Genomic DNA, 17,612 nt, shown 5'->3' on the forward strand with positions numbered 1-17,612 from the left:
TCGGCGACAGACGGCCCTACCGCGTCCTTTCAAAGTCTATTCGGGGGTGTCCTGGAGCTTTCCACATCCTCGGTGACAACGCCCGTGTTGGCCTTTTCCCCACTGCCATCATGAGTGATGATGGTGTGGGTGTTGTGGTCGATTTCAATATCACGTTGGTAGATGGCAACTTCGTCGGCGTCACCGAAGATGGCAGCGATTTCCTCAAGGGGCATGCCCTTGGTGTCCGGGAAGAAGAACAGCATGACGAGGCCGCCGATGGTTCCGGGAATGATGAAAGCGAGGTAGAACTTCCAACCGACGTTTCTATTCCAGTCAGCCACGGCGAAACTTCGACCACTCGGGACACTTACTCAAAGGCAGTTGGCGCGGCCTGGAGCCAGATGATGTTCATGAGGGAGATCATGGAGACGCCTAAACAGACGCCCTTGGCTCGGATGTGGCTGGGGAACAGCTCGTTGAGGTAACTGAATTGTGTACCTGTGGTTGCGCATGTCAGGGAGAAATTCAAATGCCTTGCAGGAAAGCTCGAGAACGTACCATCGAGACAGAAGCCGTAAAAGATCTGGAAGATGAAGAACATGGCCACAGCCGCGAGGAGGGCCGACTGATTGTTGGAAGGCACAAACTCGGCCACTAGCGCCGCTTCGATGATGAGGGTGACCATACAGCCCAGGACGCCGAAGGACATGTACCGATTCCGAGCGAACAGGTCAACGGTCGCCATGGCCATGATGTTGATTCCAAGAGTAAGAGTAAGCCATGCCGCGGGATAGAGGAGTTGTTTGACGGGGCTGAATCCAAGGTTCGCATAGAGTGTTGGTCCATAGTCTGGCGGTGGTCAGTCACTCCTCACCAAATGAAGCTTGAAAGGAAACTAACTGTTGATGACCAGCACGCCAGAGCATTGAATAATGGCCGTCGTACCAATCGCAAGCCAGCATCGCTTTCGGTAAGATGGCTTCCTGATCATGTGCATCCACGAATTGCCCAAAGTCTTGTCAATGGCGATCTGCTTCATGATCTGGAAGTACTCGGCATTGGCGAACTCATTGTCCGGATCCGTAGGGTCGGAGTGCAACTTGAACAGAACCTGCTTTGCTTCCTCGATACGGCCTTGCATGACAAGCCAGCGTGGCTATGGGCCCGTTAGCTGCGATCACCGAGACTGTGGACACGAAAAACGTACCGACTCTGGCACCCAGTAAAGGCCACAGAGAAGCAGGAGAGGCCAAGCGCATTGGAGAGCCAAAGGTGGGCGCCACGTGGCCGAGCCTCCATCCCAGAAGTAAAACCCAAAGCCGACCCAGCCTTGAACAGTGTAACCGAGGATAAGAAAGACGGCATGCACATCGACCAATGCTCCTCTCAAGTCAACAGGGACAACTTCAGACATCCAAATCTGTCCACAGTCAGCATAGAGCCACACGGCCAGGGGGTGGGAAGGGACAGACTGGTACGGCAGCGAGGATCATGAAAGCCGCAGCTCCAGCAAAGAATCGAAAGAGCAAGAACTCGGCGATATGCGTGCTCCCGGCTAAGAAGGCGCCCGAAACAACAGCAATGACGGCGGGCTGCAGACGCCACATGGTCAGCTTGGGCCACGGTACACCAGGGCTTTCTCAACACTGACCACCGCGATCGCCCATTTGCGACCCCATTTGTCTGCGACATATGGAAGCATCAGAGTCCCTAAAGTGCCGCCAGTCTGGAAGAGACCATTCATGGTGCTGATCAAGTCGGTCCCATTACTCCTGGTGGCGAGGTCGAAGTACGCGATGAAAGACGGCTGGCCTGTTTGTTGACACGTGGTCAGTCCTAGCGAGGAGGCGACGTAGCAGGACAATACGCACCTAGAGTGGTTCCAATAATTGAGGCGGTGTAGCCGTAGGTCATGGACCCCAGGCCGATAAAACACAGCAACAACACATTGTATGCGTTGATCTTTTGCTTCTTGACCCCTTCACGGTGTGGCATCTTGATGAACCCTGAGTAGCGAACGTTGGAGGGAATGCAGCGATCCCTTCCACGAGGCGGCTAAAGGTGCTCTTTAAAAGAATTTCCATAGCGCGACTTACCCGAGGTGTAGAAAGGCTGAGAGATTGGCGTGGGTATCCCCGGACAACCCGATTGCTCGATGCGGGGGAATTGAGGATCCCAGCCTCATTTGCCATGCCGGTCTTGGCCAAATTGTGGGGAGGGACGAGAGTTTCTGACTCGGTTTCCACGAGGCAGAAAGGTCAAGCACATGGCGAGTCGACCCAAATCTAGAACAATTGCGACGTCGGACCCTCCTGACTCGCTGCTCTTGGAGGGCACAATGCGCGTTGTTGGTGTAGAAATCGTTCCTGCCAGGTACAAAGAATGTGAGGGCGAGAAGGTGCAACGTCACCTTGTGGCCTTACAGTATCCTAATTCACAATGGCCGATCTTGGACTTCCGTCGTGGAAGGACCTGCCACGTGTAGAAGGGCTGCCTCATGGTTGCGCCTGGGGTTTGTTTGACAAAGACGGTGTCCGGGATGAAATTGGCACCTTGAATCTCCTTACGCCCGAAACGGTGGTTAAAGCCCGAGATGAGATACAGACGGGCAAAAGCGTCGTGCTGAAGTATGAGCTGCACCCTGGGTCCCAAAGCTGGCCGTTGATGGCAACCGGTTGACCCGCGCAGTTGGCCTATTGACCACGTCCACGAGCCAGGCTTCGGTCGCATCAAGCCCGCGATCAACATCACCGACTGGCGGGCAAAAGGATCCCCTTGGTATTCATATGATGATGAGATCAGTCTCAACACTCAATCCGGGAGCCAGTGGGACGGTCTAAGTATACTTATCCGACAAAGCGAGATACGGACCACCCGATCGCTGACATCTGCCTCCAGGACACTGGGGCCACAGCGGTACGGGCCTGTACTACAATCGCATACATCACGATGAGGTGCTGAAAACCGATCGTATTGGGATTGACCGTAAGTCATGTTTGAGCTCCTTTCTTCTGACCTGCGGTCTGACCATGGCCTCAGACTGGAGCAAACGCGGAGGCATCGTCGGGAGAGGCGTCCTCCTCGACTACGTCGCGTATGCAGCTCGACACAACATCCAGTACGACGCCATGACGCGGCACCGGATCACACTGGATGTTCTGAAGGACATTGCCAAAGAACAGAATGTGACTTTCCGTCCGGGAGACATTTTGCTCGTCAGGTCTGGGTGGATACGGTGGTACAACGAACACAGCGCGGAAGAGAGAGTCGCGAAGGTCAAGAATGGATCGGAATATGTGGGAGTGGACGGGTCAGAAGAAGTGGTAGAATGGCTCTGGAACAATCACTTTGCGGCTGTTGGTGGTGATGCCATTGGATTTGAGGCGTGGCCACCGCAATTGCCCTGGTGTAAGTCAATGGCTCCTCATTCTGTTGGCGAGATAGCCTTCTCTGACATGACTTCTCTTGCTCAGGTCTACACGACTATATCCTTGCTCTCTGGGGGATGCCTCTTGGGGAACTATGGGACTTGGAAGCCTTGGCGAAAGCGTGCGAGACGCACAAGAGATGGAGCTTTTTCATTACCAGTTCTCCTCTGAATACTCCAGGAGGGATTGCCAGTCCTCCAAACGCGATAGCGATATTTTAGGAACATTGACCTGTTACCCAACTTCCTCAATGCTGGCTCTCTCCAGTCCACGTCCTTGAGTGACGGGTTGGCTTGTGCAGCATCGGAATCCGTACCGATAGCTGTCGAACCTGATTCTGTGCGGGAATAAGCCTAGACTCATGATCAGGGCCGTGGCCGCACACATGCATGCTCAGAATATCCTCCACCATCTTAACACCCACGGAGTGGAGTAGCCACGGAGGTGGCGGGAGTCGACCCACCTTGTTTGAACTTGCAAAACTTGCTCACACAGTCCCGCTGAGGTGAGAACTGTTTTGCGCTCAGGGCGTTCTGACAGAAACCAAGCGAGAAAAGCAAACCTTTGCAGAATGCCGCTACTATGGCCACGCCACATCACAATCCCGAAGAGATGGCCCGGGTGTCCACCTACCCTACCCCAGGAGTTTTGACAGCATCACCCCATATCCTGTTTCTCGGGCTCCCACGTGGCTGCTAGGCTTGGCTTGGGTACTCCAGGAACCTCCCTCTGGAGGCGAAATGAGAGGCTAGGCCAGTCTAATGGCAAAGGCATACCCCGTCAGCGTGGAGCGAGTCAGACTCGCAGCAGACGGGAGTGGACGCCGAGACCCTTCGGTCCAGCTCTGCCGACCAGAAACCGAGGAACCAAAGTCCACGACCTTGCCCCTGGGTACTGCACTTCGCGGTCCACAACAACGACAACAATAACGACACCCTGGCATTACACGACTCCCTGTACATCAAGAACAGGTGCCACAATGTCGACGGTGACCACGCCCAAAAGACGCCTAGAACAGCTCACCGGGCAGATCGCCCAGCCCCCCATCATCGATGAAGGCACATACAAAGGAATGCCGCGCGTGGCTCGGCGGGCCGGCGATTCCGCAGCACAGTGAGTTGACTTGCGCAGAACGGAAGCCCGACACAAACATGTCCAGCATGGGAGTCCACGCACAGCATACAAGCATCCAGTCCCCTGAGACCATTGCAAACAAAGATGCATCATCGTGTCCAGTCCAGTCCAGTCCAGTTTCCCCCCTGTAACCATGCATCCCCCGTCATAGCCCTATCCATCCATGCAACCCACACACACACCAGTCCCAAGATCCTTGACGGATACGTCTATCTAACCCATTGGGCGATACCAGACGCGCCGTAGGCAAAGTCGTGATCATCACAGGCTGCAACTCGCCCCTGGGCATGGGCCGAGCCACGGCGCACCAATTCGCCCGGAACGGCGCCAGGGCAGTCTACATCTGCGACTACATCGACTCCCACCTGCACCTGCACGTCGAGGAGCTGAACGAACTGTACCCTACCGTACAGGTACACGCGCGGACATTCGACGCCGGCGACGAAGAAGGGGTCAAGGCCGTCGTGGCCCACGCCATGCAGACGTACGGTCGACTGGACGTTTTTTTCGCGAATGCCGCCAACTCGGGCACGTGGAAGGAGGTGTGGGATATGGGAGTTGACGAGTTTGAGAGGACGATTCGGACGAATTTGACTAGGTACGTACGCTGGAGTATTTCACTGTTTGAGACGTGGCGCTGCCACTGCCCTTGCGCCTGCTAACACATTTATTGCGTTCTAGCGTCTTCCTCGCAATCAAACACGCCGGCCCGGCCATGCAGGTGACGAGCCACGACAAACCGTACGCGAGCGGCTCGATCATCGCGACGTCCTCAACCGCCGGGCTGCGCTCCAATGGCGGCAGTACGGACTACAGCGCCGCCAAAGCAGGGGTGGTGAGCCTGGTCCAGACGGCGTGTTACCAGTACGCGGGTCGGAATATCAGATGCAATGCGATCGCGCCGGGCATGACGCATTCGGGGATGACGGAGCCGGTGTTTTACGGGCCAGCGCGAGAAAGGGGCACGCTGCATAAAGTCGGACAATTGTGTCCGTTGCGTCGCGGGGCGGTGGCGGACGAGATCGCGAGGGTTGCGCTATTCCTAGGCAGTGATGAGGCCAGCTATGTGAATGGTCAGGTATGGGCTGTGGATGGTGGGTTGAGCTCGGGCTTGCCTTATAAATTGGGCAGTATGGCGTGATAGAAGAACGTGGGGTCCGACGACGATGCAGCTCTTGTCAATTCTTTGTCTAGATCATACTAACCCATGCTCACCGATACGTCCGATCACAGCTTCTGTCGCGACGTGACCATACGCATTGCATCCCGCTTCGCCCATTCCTTCATGACCTTCCTCTGAATCTTGCCACTGGCCAGCCGAGGTACCTCTGGCACAAACGCAACGCCTCCAACTAGCCGCTTGTGCTTGGCTACTCGAGCATTCAACCATTCTTGGACCTCTGTCTCTGTGACTTTACCTCGTGCCTCTTCCTTCAGCGCCACGTATGCTCGAGGCCATTCATTGTCTTCCAAGGTGATCCCGACGACCCCAGCGTCGGCGATATCAGGATGCTCTATGAGTGAGGCTTCCACTTCCGCAGGCGACACTTGCAGCGCTTGGACCTTGATGAGTTCCTGGCAAAGATTCACTTGATTAGCTTGTGCTACGCTTGTGGCGTTGGACATCTCGTGCGGCATACCTTTTTTCTGTCGACGATCGATAACCATCCTTCGCGGCTCATCATGGCCACGTCGCCGGTCTTCAACCAGCGCTCGACAGGGTCAAACGACTCGAGCGTGGCTTGTTGGTTTCTCCAGTAGCCCAGACAGATCTGTGGGCCGCGGACGTAAAGTTCGCCAGGCTCCTCGACGCTTGCCTCCTTGCCGTCCTCGGTAATCATCTTCACCTCCGTGTTAGGCATGACCACTCCCACGGACCCGGTTCGGTGCTTCTCATAGTACGGCACTCCGGTTGCTGCGCACGTTGTCTCAGTCATGCCCCAACCTTGCGTGATGCGCACGTTGAATTTCCGCGACACGCTGGCCTCGAGCTCTTTCGAGAGGGGTGCAGCTCCACAAAGAATCTCCTTGACGCTGCTGAGATCGTAGTCGGCGGTCTCGGGTCGCTTGTTCAACATGATCAGAATTGGTGGGACGGTTTGGAGCCGTGTGATCTTGTGGTCCTGGATAATGCGAAGGTATTCGACGAAGTCGAACTTGCCGATCACGAGCATAGGAATGTGGTTAACAGTTGCCATGAGGATGGCGTAACACTGTCCATAGGCATGATACAGGGGCAGGAACCCGGCCCACTTTTCTGAAGGGTCAAAGTCATACAACGATTTAATCTGTTTGACGTTCGAGATGACATTGAAATGCGATACGCACACGCCTTTGGGTAACCCGGTGGTTCTAGGTTTTTGTCAGTCTCGTGTGCAGAAAATGACAAAATCAAGAAGCATACCCGGACGAGAAGTTGATGGCTGCGATCGTAGTCTGTGATTCCTCCGGACTGAGCTTCTTCCATTGCCACGTCTCACCCTGCTCGGGCGTTCCAAGAATGTCGTGCCAGTCCGGGAGTCCCTCCAATGCACCTGTCCTCCGGTCCGAGAAGACGTATAATCGCAGACCTGGAACGGCTGATTTGGCGGCAGCGGCCTTTGCAGTCGAGATCAGATTCGGGTGCACAAGCAGGATCTTGGGTTGTAGAGTCGTAATCTGATATTGCAATTCTGCATGAGGACGTCATCAGTCGTCAGTACCAGTACATCCTTCGCAGCTAACGCTGAGGGCTTTGTATACCCACCAGTCTCGGTAAAGGCTGGATTGGCTCCAGAGAAAGCAGCACCAGCACCCACGATCCCAAGGTACGATACCGGGACCATGATATGGTTGGGGGTGAAGAGCAAGCATCTATCCCCTGGCTGGACCCCTAAGCGTTGAAGCCCGAAACCGAGTCTCCTGGCCAGAGCCAAGGCACTCTTGGGGGACTGCCAGTGCGACGGGTCTCTGGCATCTATCCATAGCGGCTTGTCGGAGATACCTTGATCCGAAGGGAAGAGGAAGTCTAGAATACTGCATTTCTGCAAGGGTAAAGACGCGAGCTTTGAAACGAACGGCATTTTCGGCGCAATTTGAGACAGGGAATGAGTAAGTCGAACGCGTCGTTCAATACTCGCGGCTTGTAATGTCGCTCGCTTGATATGGAGGCTGCTTCAGTGGCGCCGAGCAGACATGATTGGCTGTGCATAAGGAGACTAGCCAAGAAGCACGACGTCGCAGGAGTCGACGTCGCGTTTTGTTTTGGCCGAGGTCAATCTCCACAACTGACTTGGTCGACACAGGTCCACGTTCTTGGGTCCACACCTAAGTAGTGTTGCTGTAGGCTGAACCCGGTCCATGCTTCAACCCGAGACCAACAGGTGGTTTCCTTGGTGGTGACTGTCATCAGTGCAAAACACCAACTGAGAAAGAACACCATGGGTGCCATTCCAGACCACCCGTCTTTACATCGGATCCCTCCAGGGTACAGGACAAAGCTGAGCTCGAAAGCAATTGAGATCATTGCACGAGTCCATGACTGGGTCGAGAATGAATGCATTCCAGCCGACCACATTGTCAAGGCTCAGCTGGAGAAGAACCGCTGGGCTATGCCGCCGTATATCAAGGAGTTGAGGAAGAAGGCCAAAGCAGCAGGCTTGTTCAACCTCTTCCTACCCAATCACTTCAAAGAAAGCCCTGGCCTTACGATCCTCGAGTACTCGTGTTGCTGCGAGCTTCTCGGACGAGTATATTGGGCTCCCATGGTACGTCGGAGCACACCAGGCGCACCCACACGTTTACTAAGGACAGTGTAGACGCTCAACTGCCACGCACCCGAGACTGGGAACATTGAGCTTTTGGCCAAGTATTGCACCGAGGAGCAGAAGAAGAAATGGATGCAGCCGCTTCTCGAGGGAGAGTGGTCTTCGGCGTATTCCATGACAGAACCGGATGTGGCAGCTTCGGATGCGACAAACATTGCGTGCAGGATCAGACGTGAGGGGAATGAATATGTAATCAACGGCCGGAAACTGTACGGAAACTGGATGGCGAATGAGGACGTAAAGTTCTATATCCTTATGGGCTGCTCTGACCCGGACAATCCAGATCCGTGGCGGCGGCATTCGACTGTGATCGTGCCCCGGGATACTCCAGGATTGAAGATGGTGCGACACATGACAATCATGGGCTACGACTGTGCTCCAGAAGGCCACGGCGAGTATCTGTATGAGAATGTGAGAATCCCTGTCGAGAACATCATCCTGGGAGAAGGGAGAGCCTTTGAGATCGCGCAGGGTCGGTTGGGTCCCGGCAGGATACACCACTGGTGAGTTCGTTGCATGCACTCCCCGCCCACGACTGAGTTATCGTCACAGCATGAGACTGCTTGGACAAGCCGAGCGCGCATATGAGCATGCCTTGATCAGAGCGACAGATGTGAGGAAGAAGCCTCGGGGCAAATTGATCGGTGAATTCGACAGCAACATCGAACGACTTGCCACCATGCGGATGGAGATAGATGCACTCCGACTGGTTGTCTTGAATGCCGCAGAAACCATGGACCTCCTGGGTAATGTCGCGGGGAGATATGCCATCGCGCAGTCCAAGATCATGGTGCCTTTGGGGGTGACCAAGATCATCGATGAATGCATGCAAATGTTTGGTGGCCAAGGGCTCACGCAGCACACCTTCCTCCCAGAAGCTGTAAGGTTTCCTTGTTTTGCAGCTTGTCTCGCCACCCCGAGCTAATCAGAATCTGTAGTGGACTTATGCCAGGTTTGTGCGAATCGCAGACGGGCCGGACGCCGCGCACAGGCATCAAGTCGGTCGAGATCAGTTGAAGACGGCCGCCCAAGTCAGGATGAAGCATCTTGGGTACAAGAAGCGATATCACCAGCTTGCCAAGGAATGGGGAGTGCCGGCGACCGAACGGTTCGAGTATGTTGAGCGACTGGAGAAGTTGTAGAACATGGGGGGCATAGAGTAGCACCTGGTAGCCTTGAAGAGGTCCCAGAGCAATTTGGAGGGCATTGAGGCATTGCTGGGAAATTATGTCGAGCCAAATGTTCAAGCTGTTACTCCCGCGACTTTCTGACTTGAAATTGAACGCGTCAGGACGCGTCTACCGTGGTCTCGCTCGGTACAGTACCTGCCCCTAGTATGGCCCCTAACACTGCCCGTGACTGCCTAGCTCCTGCCGCAGCTAGAGGCTTCCCCACTGCGACTGCCCCGGGGCGAGTACTCCGTCCCACAGTATGCATTCTCCGAGGCTCGGCAATCGCCCCCGCATCCTGTCCCAGATCCTCTCCAGACAATAGTGACCAAGACTGGATTGACACCTAGGATACCACTTAGTTATTCAGAAAATATATGGACAGATGTCATCCCGTCACTCATGACCATGGCGACCGTGACAACGCCCATCCATCTGCAGACGTCCAGCCACCGCCCAAGGCAAATCAGCGACAAGAGACGTGACAAGAAACGCGTGGCCGATCGACTATGCCAACGCCAGGCACGAGCCCGCACAAAGAACAAGATCGCCGAGCTGGAAGCATTAGTGGCGCACCTGACGAGCCAGTCCGGCAATGAAATCTACAAAGAGCTGAAGGACGAATTGGAAAAGTCTCGCGCGGAAAGCTCATCTCTCAGGCGCAAACTCGCAACCATCGCATCGATAGCTCGAATCGGCGACGAAGGCCCAGTAAAGGCAGCGTATCATACTCCTCGCAACGGTAGGTGTACTGGTCAGCTGCATTGCTGAGATTGGATACTCCTACTGACTGATACTCACGTGGCAGATGATGCCGATATTTCCCTCGAGCAAGACATTTCTATTTCCGCTGCCGATGATCTGGAAGTCCACGATGAATCTGCTGCTCACCAAGGTGGAAATGCATGTGAAATCCATGGGAATTTTGACACCAACTTCCCTGGCGCTGAGGGCTCGACTTTCAACTTCTTGGGCGGCATATTGGACGTGGACACGCTCAATCAGACCGGATTTGCTGCATCATTCCCATCACCATTGACGCCTCAAGCCGACACGTTCGGGAGCGCATCCAGCTTTGCCCCGCCAGCGACAACTTCAATCGACCTTTCCTTCCCCGAGAGTCGGTCGTCCTGCTCGTGCGTTCCTCGTACTGAATCCAATATGTGGTCGTCGATGAGCCAGACGTTGATGGACTGGAAGGACCAGCAGCGGCCCGGGCTGAAACCGGGCGAGAACCACGACGACATCGCCGTTCGAGCCGTAACGGAAGGTTGGGACGCCCCGTCTCTAGGCACATTGAGCGTCCCATGGCGCATCTTGTCGCAAGTCGATCGGAAAGTATGGGCCAACTGTCGCCCCGTAGATCGGTTGGCCGTTCTCAGCATCATGAATATGCTCCTACAGGTACGTGCAGGGCCATGGGATCTCTCTTGACATACAATTTCTGACTCCGATTCGGTGCAGTGCCATCTCAACCCGTCGGAAGAAAACCTATCAGGCCTACCTGCTTGGTACCGACCAAGGCACGGCTCCCTCCCATGCTCCTTCTCCCATACTTCTTGTTCCGCTTGTGGCTCCAATAATGCTGACCGGCGTTACACAGACCGTCTCAAATGGCCCAGAAACACGCCTATGCCATTGACTTCTTCGTGTGGTATGTGTCGCGCCATCCAAATGCTGACAGCTTCTGGGACAAATGTCTGATGTGGTTCGTCTCTGCGCAGGCCCGGCATCCGCGAAAGATTCATCTACCATCAGCACAAGTACTGTTCCGACAAGTTCTGGTCTCTCCTCGCCCAGCATTTCCGCTTCGTATGGCCCTACGACCTCCGCGATTGTTATGCACATAACCGATCGACCGGCCGATATCAGCTGTCTGACCTGTTCCGTCGTCATCTCAACGATCTCTCGTCCTTCACCTTCTGTCACGACATGTTCAACAGCTTCCCTGAGTTCGAATGCGATATACCGAAATACATGACGATTCCACGGAGCCTGGAATGTGATCCCCATGTTGAAATCGGCCGTGGTCCGGAAACACCATCTTTGGTTGGCACACGAGCCCAGTGGCCGTATTTCATACCAGGCGAAGTAGAACCTGACGATATGGCGGAAGGCAGCGGCCATACGATCGTGCCGTGGGCCCCGCAGCTCCAAGTGCCGAGTCGTCACTTCAGCTACTGAAATTGAAACATCAGAAGACGACCACTTCCCGAAAGTGAGCAGCAAGGCGTAAGAGGCGGCAATTGTGGAAGCGTGCCGTATATGTACGCAATGTATAACGGCATAACCGAGAACCATACGACTTGCTTCTGGACAAGGGCGCGAGGGTGCAGGTGGCGCATCGGTGAATGCACACGCGGCTTCTTGGGATGGCGCCGATAACAGTGAGCCAGGGAATGCCTCCTCATTATGAGGTAGAAGGGTTCAAAGTGATCGGTGCACCGAAGTCTCTCCCAGCCGAGCGTGCACTGACCTCGTTCTCTCCTCACGTATTCATCACCAGTAAGCTTTATCCCGAACTCTACAAGCCGGCCACCGAACATGTCGCTTTTTGAGCTTTCTCACCCATCCTCACCACTGCTGGATCCCACAGAAGTCTTCCCGATTTCACTATTCCACTATATCATCAGAACCACTCTCAGCCACCCTCTTTCGACAACATCCCATCGTTAGCCATTATCAAGACGCACCTCGAACCAGGTGACCACTACTCCAAAGTGCAATTATCCGGACCTGCCCAAAACCAGATTGACCGTCTGCCGCGGTACCACACAAGAAGCCATGATGGGACTTCTTACTCGCCTGAAGCACATTCTCATACCGCGCCAGCCACTATCATCTGCATCATCCTACACACCAGCTTTCGAAGATCTCTCACCGGCTGTCGACCCAGAGATGGTGGCGCTTCCAGGTCTAGCAAGGCTTCCGCCGGAACTGCTTCTCCAGATCATACAGTATCTAGCCGTCGAGTCAGCTACCGCAGTCGCCCTGATATCGAAATATCACTACGAGGCTTTAAAACCGTGGGCTCTTCCTGGTCTCAGTGACGCGGCTGGCAAGAAGCGCTTTCTTCATCTCCTTGAGGTGGACCTGCCAGAGTATATCGCTTGCCCCTGCTGCGATGTACTCTATCGATGGAAGGCGTGTGCGCAACAGTATTGATGTCCTCGACGATATGACCGTGGATTGTCGGCCGAACACACAATCGGGGAAGAGTACTGCCCTCAGCGTCATCCCTCCGACCTACCCCTCGGGACTGTCGCTGCCTTTCTGAGGGGATACGGGCGAGGCCCAGCCTACGGCCCACAACTTGAGGACCTTCGTCATAAATGCGATGCCGCAGACCCACTGCAGTGCCCGCGCCGCACCCCGGATTTGTCGAGGGAGACGGCGGCACGGGTTGTCAGTGGCAAACTATTCCTTCGAACATCCTACAGTCTGCAAATATGCTCGCCTTTGCAACAATCTTTGGTGGCAGCCCAGCTCGACCAGCTGAGATCCATCGGCTGCAGCCATTCCGCTAGCAGTCTTCCCGCTCTCGTCATGAACGCCATCGGCCACTACCACCACTTCGGCACCATCTCCACAGCCATGGCACCACGATGTTTCGATTATATCAATTGCGCGGAATGTGCGACCAATCTGCGTGTTGCAGTCGTATCTTCAGATAGAAAAAGTGATCAGACAGTAGCGCAAATAACAACGTGGCAATGCTTCGGAGGGCGTGACCTCGATCAATAAGACCGTGAAGTCCAAATGATGTTCGGCTTCAGTTTTGCTCGCAAGCGCGAAGACCCAAACTATCGCCTTGCGACCCCAAGCCGGAATCTGGAGATCACGTACAATGACGGCCTCGGTGATGGTGGGGGTGGCAGTGGCAGTCTTGTTACCAACGCGCCGCAACGATACCAACAACAACAACAACAGCGGCACGGATGGCTGCGTTGGTGGGATCGTAGCTATGCGTGGTATAGGGGCGCTCCGCATGTTTGCAGCTACATTGGTCCTGAGTGAAAGGATAGCTCTTCCATGGACGAGAAGGCATTCCGCGAAGCTCGGTGCCCAGGTTAACAGTTTTGAGTCGTGGCCGCGCAATCCTGATCCCGGCTTGGCAGTTTGTGAGGGTGTGCCCTGAGCATCGCAGCTCAAGGCGTAAGAGCTATGCAGGACCCATGATTTGGATCCAGGGTGCCAGGTTTGCATGTTTGACACACAGTTTGAGGCGGGTAATCTCCTGTAGTAAGGTATACCCCCCTCGCTCGGTCACTATGGCCAGGGCACTCTCAGGGTCACTTTTCTGGCGGCGTTGCTGCGTTTGAAGGACCGACCCCTGCCCGTTCGAGAGGGCCGACTTCGGTGCTATACTCCCGTGCGCGAACTACTGTTGCTAGAGCACTCTCAGGGTCGCATTTCTGGCTGCGATGATGGCTTGCAAGATGGACCTTTCCCTCGTAGTCAGGACGTGCGCTCTGCCCGAGTGATGCTTTAGGAGATATCTGTGATAATCACGGGTGACTATTATCGGTACTGTAGCTGTAGACATCCAGGCCCCTGATGCCGCCTTTGTAACAGGCCTAGCATGGTATAGCAGTTCATCTCTCTGACCACATCAACCCCCCGGCTATTGCTCAATCACGTTTCATGTCAACAACCCACGTTCATCATTCCGTCACTACAATGCCTGTAACCACCGCAGCCTATTCCTTTGGCCTGGCAGTCTCGATGTGCATCTCAACATCCTCCTTCTCGCCCATGGCCGTTGCCGTGCTCGGGTCGACATGCGCAACTTCATCTCCAAACACCTGGCCGATCTCTTCCAAGCTCATCTTCTTGGTCTAGAGAGATATCGATCAGTCTCTGCCCAAGGACAACAAGGATGAGTTTACTGTATCACTTACCTCTGGGAAATAGAAATACATGAAGATGACCATGACGGTGGTGACGGAGATGAAGACCAAGTAATATCGCCATCCAATGTTGGCGAAGCCGGCAGGGGCACTAGGGACAGTCAGCCTAAATTGTGCGCGAGACTGGAAAGCAGGGAGTCAAACAACGTACCCTTGCAAGATAGCCAACGAGGAGAGGAACAAGCCTGAGATAGAAATAGACAGGCCCTTCGCCCGGACTGGAGTGGGGAAGATTTCGGACGCGTAGATATATGTGGTGGCGTCGCTGGGTCATTGTTAGCGGGTGGCAGAAGGCATAGAATGAAAGGGACGAGGGCTTGGACTGAGTGGCTGGAACGTACATGAAGCTCGCGTAGAAGCCCACGAACAAGAAGAGGAAGAACACGGCGGCATTCGTGGCCGCTCGATTTGGGCCCTTCTCGAGTTGGGAAAGTGTGATGGCCTCGCCGACAAGGCATAGGACGCAGCCAATGATCCCAATTACTGTCCAGCGTCAGTGAACGTGAGCGAAAAATGAGGGTGGGTGTTGGGCATGATGGCTTACGCAGCATCCTCACTCGGCCCATCTTGTCGACGACCAGGCCGTTGAACCAGTTGCCAAAGGGTGAAAAGGTGATCCAACCACAACTCAGAAGGAGCTGTTCAAGAGTGTTGAAGCCGAGACTCTTGTACAGTTGGGAACCGTAGTCTAGGTCACTGGTTAGAGGAGGCAAAATACGGAGAGCGAACCGGCATACTGTAGATGATCTGAGTGCCCGTGACCTGAGGAGCGACCATGGTAACGAAACCGACAATCAGTCTCTTTCGGTAATGTGGCAGGCGGAAAAGATCCCAAAAGGACAATTGCTGTTGTTTCTCGAAAATGATCTGTTCGCGCAGAATGGCAAAGTCGGCACGGAGAGCTGCTTCGTCGTTCAAGAAGGCGTCAGAGGACTCGGCACGGACATGTTTGAAGGAGGCGAAAGCCTCTTCATATCGATCATGGTCGAGGACTGTATTCGATTGGTCAGCATAGGTGCCACTGCAATTGTGAGCTGAGAGACATACGCCATCTGGGCGTTTCTGGCAAGAAGAGAACTCCCGCTGAAAGCACTGCGGGCCAAACCGCCTGAATGGCGAGAGGGAGTCTCCATTGCGCGCCGCCAGCGTCGACGAAGTAGAATCCGAGCCCAACCCAGCTGGCGGCCGAGTAGCCCACGCACAGCATCACGCCATGCATAGCGACAAGGAAGCCTCGAATCTTAGGAGGAGCAATCTCGCTCTGGTAAAGAGGCACAAGTGTCACCAGAGCACCTGCCAAAGGGTTAGTGTCGCTTCAGGGAGATGGCTATGTCGTTTCTGAGCCAAATGGTCAACTTACCGATGCCGACACCCGTGAGGAATCGTGAAAAGATGTACATTCCAATGTTCACGCTGCCGGCTTGGAGGGCCCCACCAATGGTGGTGACTATGCCTGCGTAAAAGAGTGCCTTGCGGCGACCCAGCCAGTCGGCTGATTTTAAGCATGACAATGTGCCGAAGAAGCCACCAGTCTGGAAAAGGCCGAAGATGGAGCCGATCAGATCGGTAGCATTGTGCCGGGTGTCGAGTTCGAAGTAGGCAATGAAGGACGGCTGTGCGAGGGTCGTGCTAATGATCGAGGCGCAATAGCCGTATGTCGTGCTCCCCAGGGCCACGAAGATAACGATCTGTTGAGAAAAGTTAGAACGCGGCTTGCAAACGCGAGCTTTGGCGTGATGGCCTTACTAGGAGACGCAGAGTTGAGGCGGAAAGAGCCATTTTGTTTCAGGATCTCTCAACCACGAAGGACTTGGCTATACAGAAGGAGCGATCGCGGTGAAGGAGATCAGGATTCGAAAGCATACAGTTATATAACTGCATGAGACTGGTAAGCTCCGATATCTCAGATGTCTGGATCCCAGAGTGGATCCGGGGAAGGGAAAGGGGAGTATGCATAGTAGCTAGACGGGCTCCCTTGCATCCAATTGATATCTTCAGCCTCGCCAAAGCAATACGGGAAAGAATGAAACTTTCTCTTACCAAGGTTGGGGGCAGGTTGGGGATGCTCGGAGAAAGCTGAGCATCGCTCTTGAGTATTGAGTGGTTTCTAGCTGGTGAGACTGGGGTCAGTGTGTCCTGACTCGTATGAGCAACAAGAGCACCATGGTGACCCTGTTAGAGACACCAACAGGACGCCGTGGGGAAGCCGTTAGAGATGCGCCATTCTTGGAGAAGGAGTCTCGGGCAGGCTACCTCAAGGTAGCGAAGGCGGCCAGGCGTGCCAGACAAGAAAAGTGGCGGAACTCACGGGACGTGGTCGCATGGAGCTAGAGATGTATTCAGATGCAGCGAAAGACTTAGCCCGAGCAAAGTCGCGTACCGACCCATCACCCTGTCAAATCAGCCAATGCCAAGGCTGCGTACCGCCTTCCCAGGGTACTGGATGTACTAGTAGCTCCGCACAGACATCGAGAGACCACGAGGCTTGACGGACGAGGATGCAGGAAGGCCCATGTAGACGAGCGGGCATGCTTCTCGAGAGTCCGGGACAGGTCTGGCTCCTCCTTGGGTGCCACCCAGCAGCAAGGACCGGATGCCATTGGCATTGTTTGGGGAGGGCGTCAGAGGGTTGCGAAGAGGATCATGTTTGCCCAGAGGAATTGACGGGGTTGAGCGGGGACCCCACAGCAAGTGCCAAGAACAAGCTTTGACCCAACAGCTGAAATATTAAGTTACCGGTGGACATGACCAATGGTGCCGGTGGACGACTTCATCAATCACTCAACCACATGTGTTAGCCGATCAAGCATCGTCAGCCACTTCTGATTGCGCTCTTCCCCAGACACCACAGTACTCCGCATGAACTGTCCGTTTCTTTGTTATGGGATCGGTCAGTCACTTGGATTCATGCATTGGTATGCTTAACTCCGCACCCTGCAGGGTCTTGCCGTCGATGCTTTAAGCGAATTTTGGCTTCGACCGACTCGGGATGAAGGCATGAGTGGGTCGCGTCCAAAATCTTGGTGTTACTCCATACCCCGTACGGAGTACGGCGTACCTTAATCTACAGTGGTACGTTCCAGGACTCGTTGCGGGTCCAAGGCCAGCACGTGCAATAGCTGTACTGTGCCTACTCCCCTGCTTCCCCAATATTTCCTCCGAGATTGTACGGACGGAGGACGG

At 54.7% G+C, this 17,612-nt stretch overlaps 8 protein-coding genes across 8 annotated transcripts; 5 read left to right on the forward strand and 3 right to left on the reverse strand.

Annotated features, from left to right (window-relative positions):
- Positions 1-29: 29 nt before the first annotated feature.
- Positions 30-1,977, reverse strand: A1O7_02108 (uncharacterized protein; the record flags this gene model as incomplete). Its single annotated transcript, XM_007756143.1, has 8 exons — positions 30-306; positions 354-480; positions 541-831; positions 883-1,138; positions 1,190-1,402; positions 1,455-1,574; positions 1,634-1,794; positions 1,854-1,977. 8 exons carry the CDS (start codon positions 1,975-1,977, stop codon positions 30-32), a joined length of 1,569 nt encoding a protein of 522 aa, XP_007754333.1.
- Positions 1,978-2,421: 444 nt separating this feature from the next.
- A1O7_02109 (uncharacterized protein) lies at positions 2,422-3,631 on the forward strand (the record flags this gene model as incomplete). Its single annotated transcript, XM_007756144.1, has 5 exons — positions 2,422-2,609; positions 2,671-2,822; positions 2,881-2,967; positions 3,022-3,390; positions 3,456-3,631. 5 exons carry the CDS (start codon positions 2,422-2,424, stop codon positions 3,629-3,631), a joined length of 972 nt encoding a protein of 323 aa, XP_007754334.1.
- Positions 3,632-4,389: 758 nt separating this feature from the next.
- On the forward strand, positions 4,390-5,685 carry A1O7_02110 (3-oxoacyl-[acyl-carrier protein] reductase; the record flags this gene model as incomplete). Its single annotated transcript, XM_007756145.1, has 3 exons — positions 4,390-4,523; positions 4,780-5,142; positions 5,226-5,685. The coding sequence occupies 3 exons, from the start codon at positions 4,390-4,392 to the stop codon at positions 5,683-5,685; spliced, it is 957 nt and encodes a 318-aa protein (XP_007754335.1).
- An 86-nt stretch (positions 5,686-5,771) lies between these two features.
- On the reverse strand, positions 5,772-7,606 carry A1O7_02111 (uncharacterized protein; the record flags this gene model as incomplete). The annotated part of the gene is made up of 4 exons (XM_007756146.1): positions 5,772-6,119; positions 6,185-6,896; positions 6,949-7,216; positions 7,291-7,606. 4 exons carry the CDS (start codon positions 7,604-7,606, stop codon positions 5,772-5,774), a joined length of 1,644 nt encoding a protein of 547 aa, XP_007754336.1.
- A 357-nt stretch (positions 7,607-7,963) lies between these two features.
- On the forward strand, positions 7,964-9,492 carry A1O7_02112 (uncharacterized protein; the record flags this gene model as incomplete). Its single annotated transcript, XM_007756147.1, has 4 exons — positions 7,964-8,290; positions 8,342-8,853; positions 8,903-9,230; positions 9,289-9,492. 4 exons carry the CDS (start codon positions 7,964-7,966, stop codon positions 9,490-9,492), a joined length of 1,371 nt encoding a protein of 456 aa, XP_007754337.1.
- Positions 9,493-9,927: 435 nt separating this feature from the next.
- On the forward strand, positions 9,928-11,703 carry A1O7_02113 (uncharacterized protein; the record flags this gene model as incomplete). Its single annotated transcript, XM_007756148.1, has 4 exons — positions 9,928-10,261; positions 10,328-10,923; positions 11,142-11,173; positions 11,244-11,703. The coding sequence occupies 4 exons, from the start codon at positions 9,928-9,930 to the stop codon at positions 11,701-11,703; spliced, it is 1,422 nt and encodes a 473-aa protein (XP_007754338.1).
- A 603-nt stretch (positions 11,704-12,306) lies between these two features.
- A1O7_02114 (uncharacterized protein) lies at positions 12,307-13,257 on the forward strand (the record flags this gene model as incomplete). Its single annotated transcript, XM_007756149.1, has 1 exon — positions 12,307-13,257. One exon carries the CDS (start codon positions 12,307-12,309, stop codon positions 12,682-12,684), a length of 378 nt encoding a protein of 125 aa, XP_007754339.1. The 3' UTR covers positions 12,685-13,257.
- Positions 13,258-14,219: 962 nt separating this feature from the next.
- Positions 14,220-16,208, reverse strand: A1O7_02115 (uncharacterized protein; the record flags this gene model as incomplete). Its single annotated transcript, XM_007756150.1, has 9 exons — positions 14,220-14,357; positions 14,421-14,520; positions 14,581-14,694; positions 14,771-14,912; positions 14,974-15,117; positions 15,167-15,421; positions 15,477-15,722; positions 15,790-16,117; positions 16,176-16,208. 9 exons carry the CDS (start codon positions 16,206-16,208, stop codon positions 14,220-14,222), a joined length of 1,500 nt encoding a protein of 499 aa, XP_007754340.1.
- Positions 16,209-17,612: the final 1,404 nt, after the last annotated feature.

The sequence above is a fragment of the Cladophialophora yegresii genome, assembly GCF_000585515.1.
Source record: "Cladophialophora yegresii CBS 114405 chromosome Unknown aczIN-supercont1.2, whole genome shotgun sequence".
Classification (NCBI taxonomy): domain Eukaryota; kingdom Fungi; phylum Ascomycota; class Eurotiomycetes; order Chaetothyriales; family Herpotrichiellaceae; genus Cladophialophora; species Cladophialophora yegresii.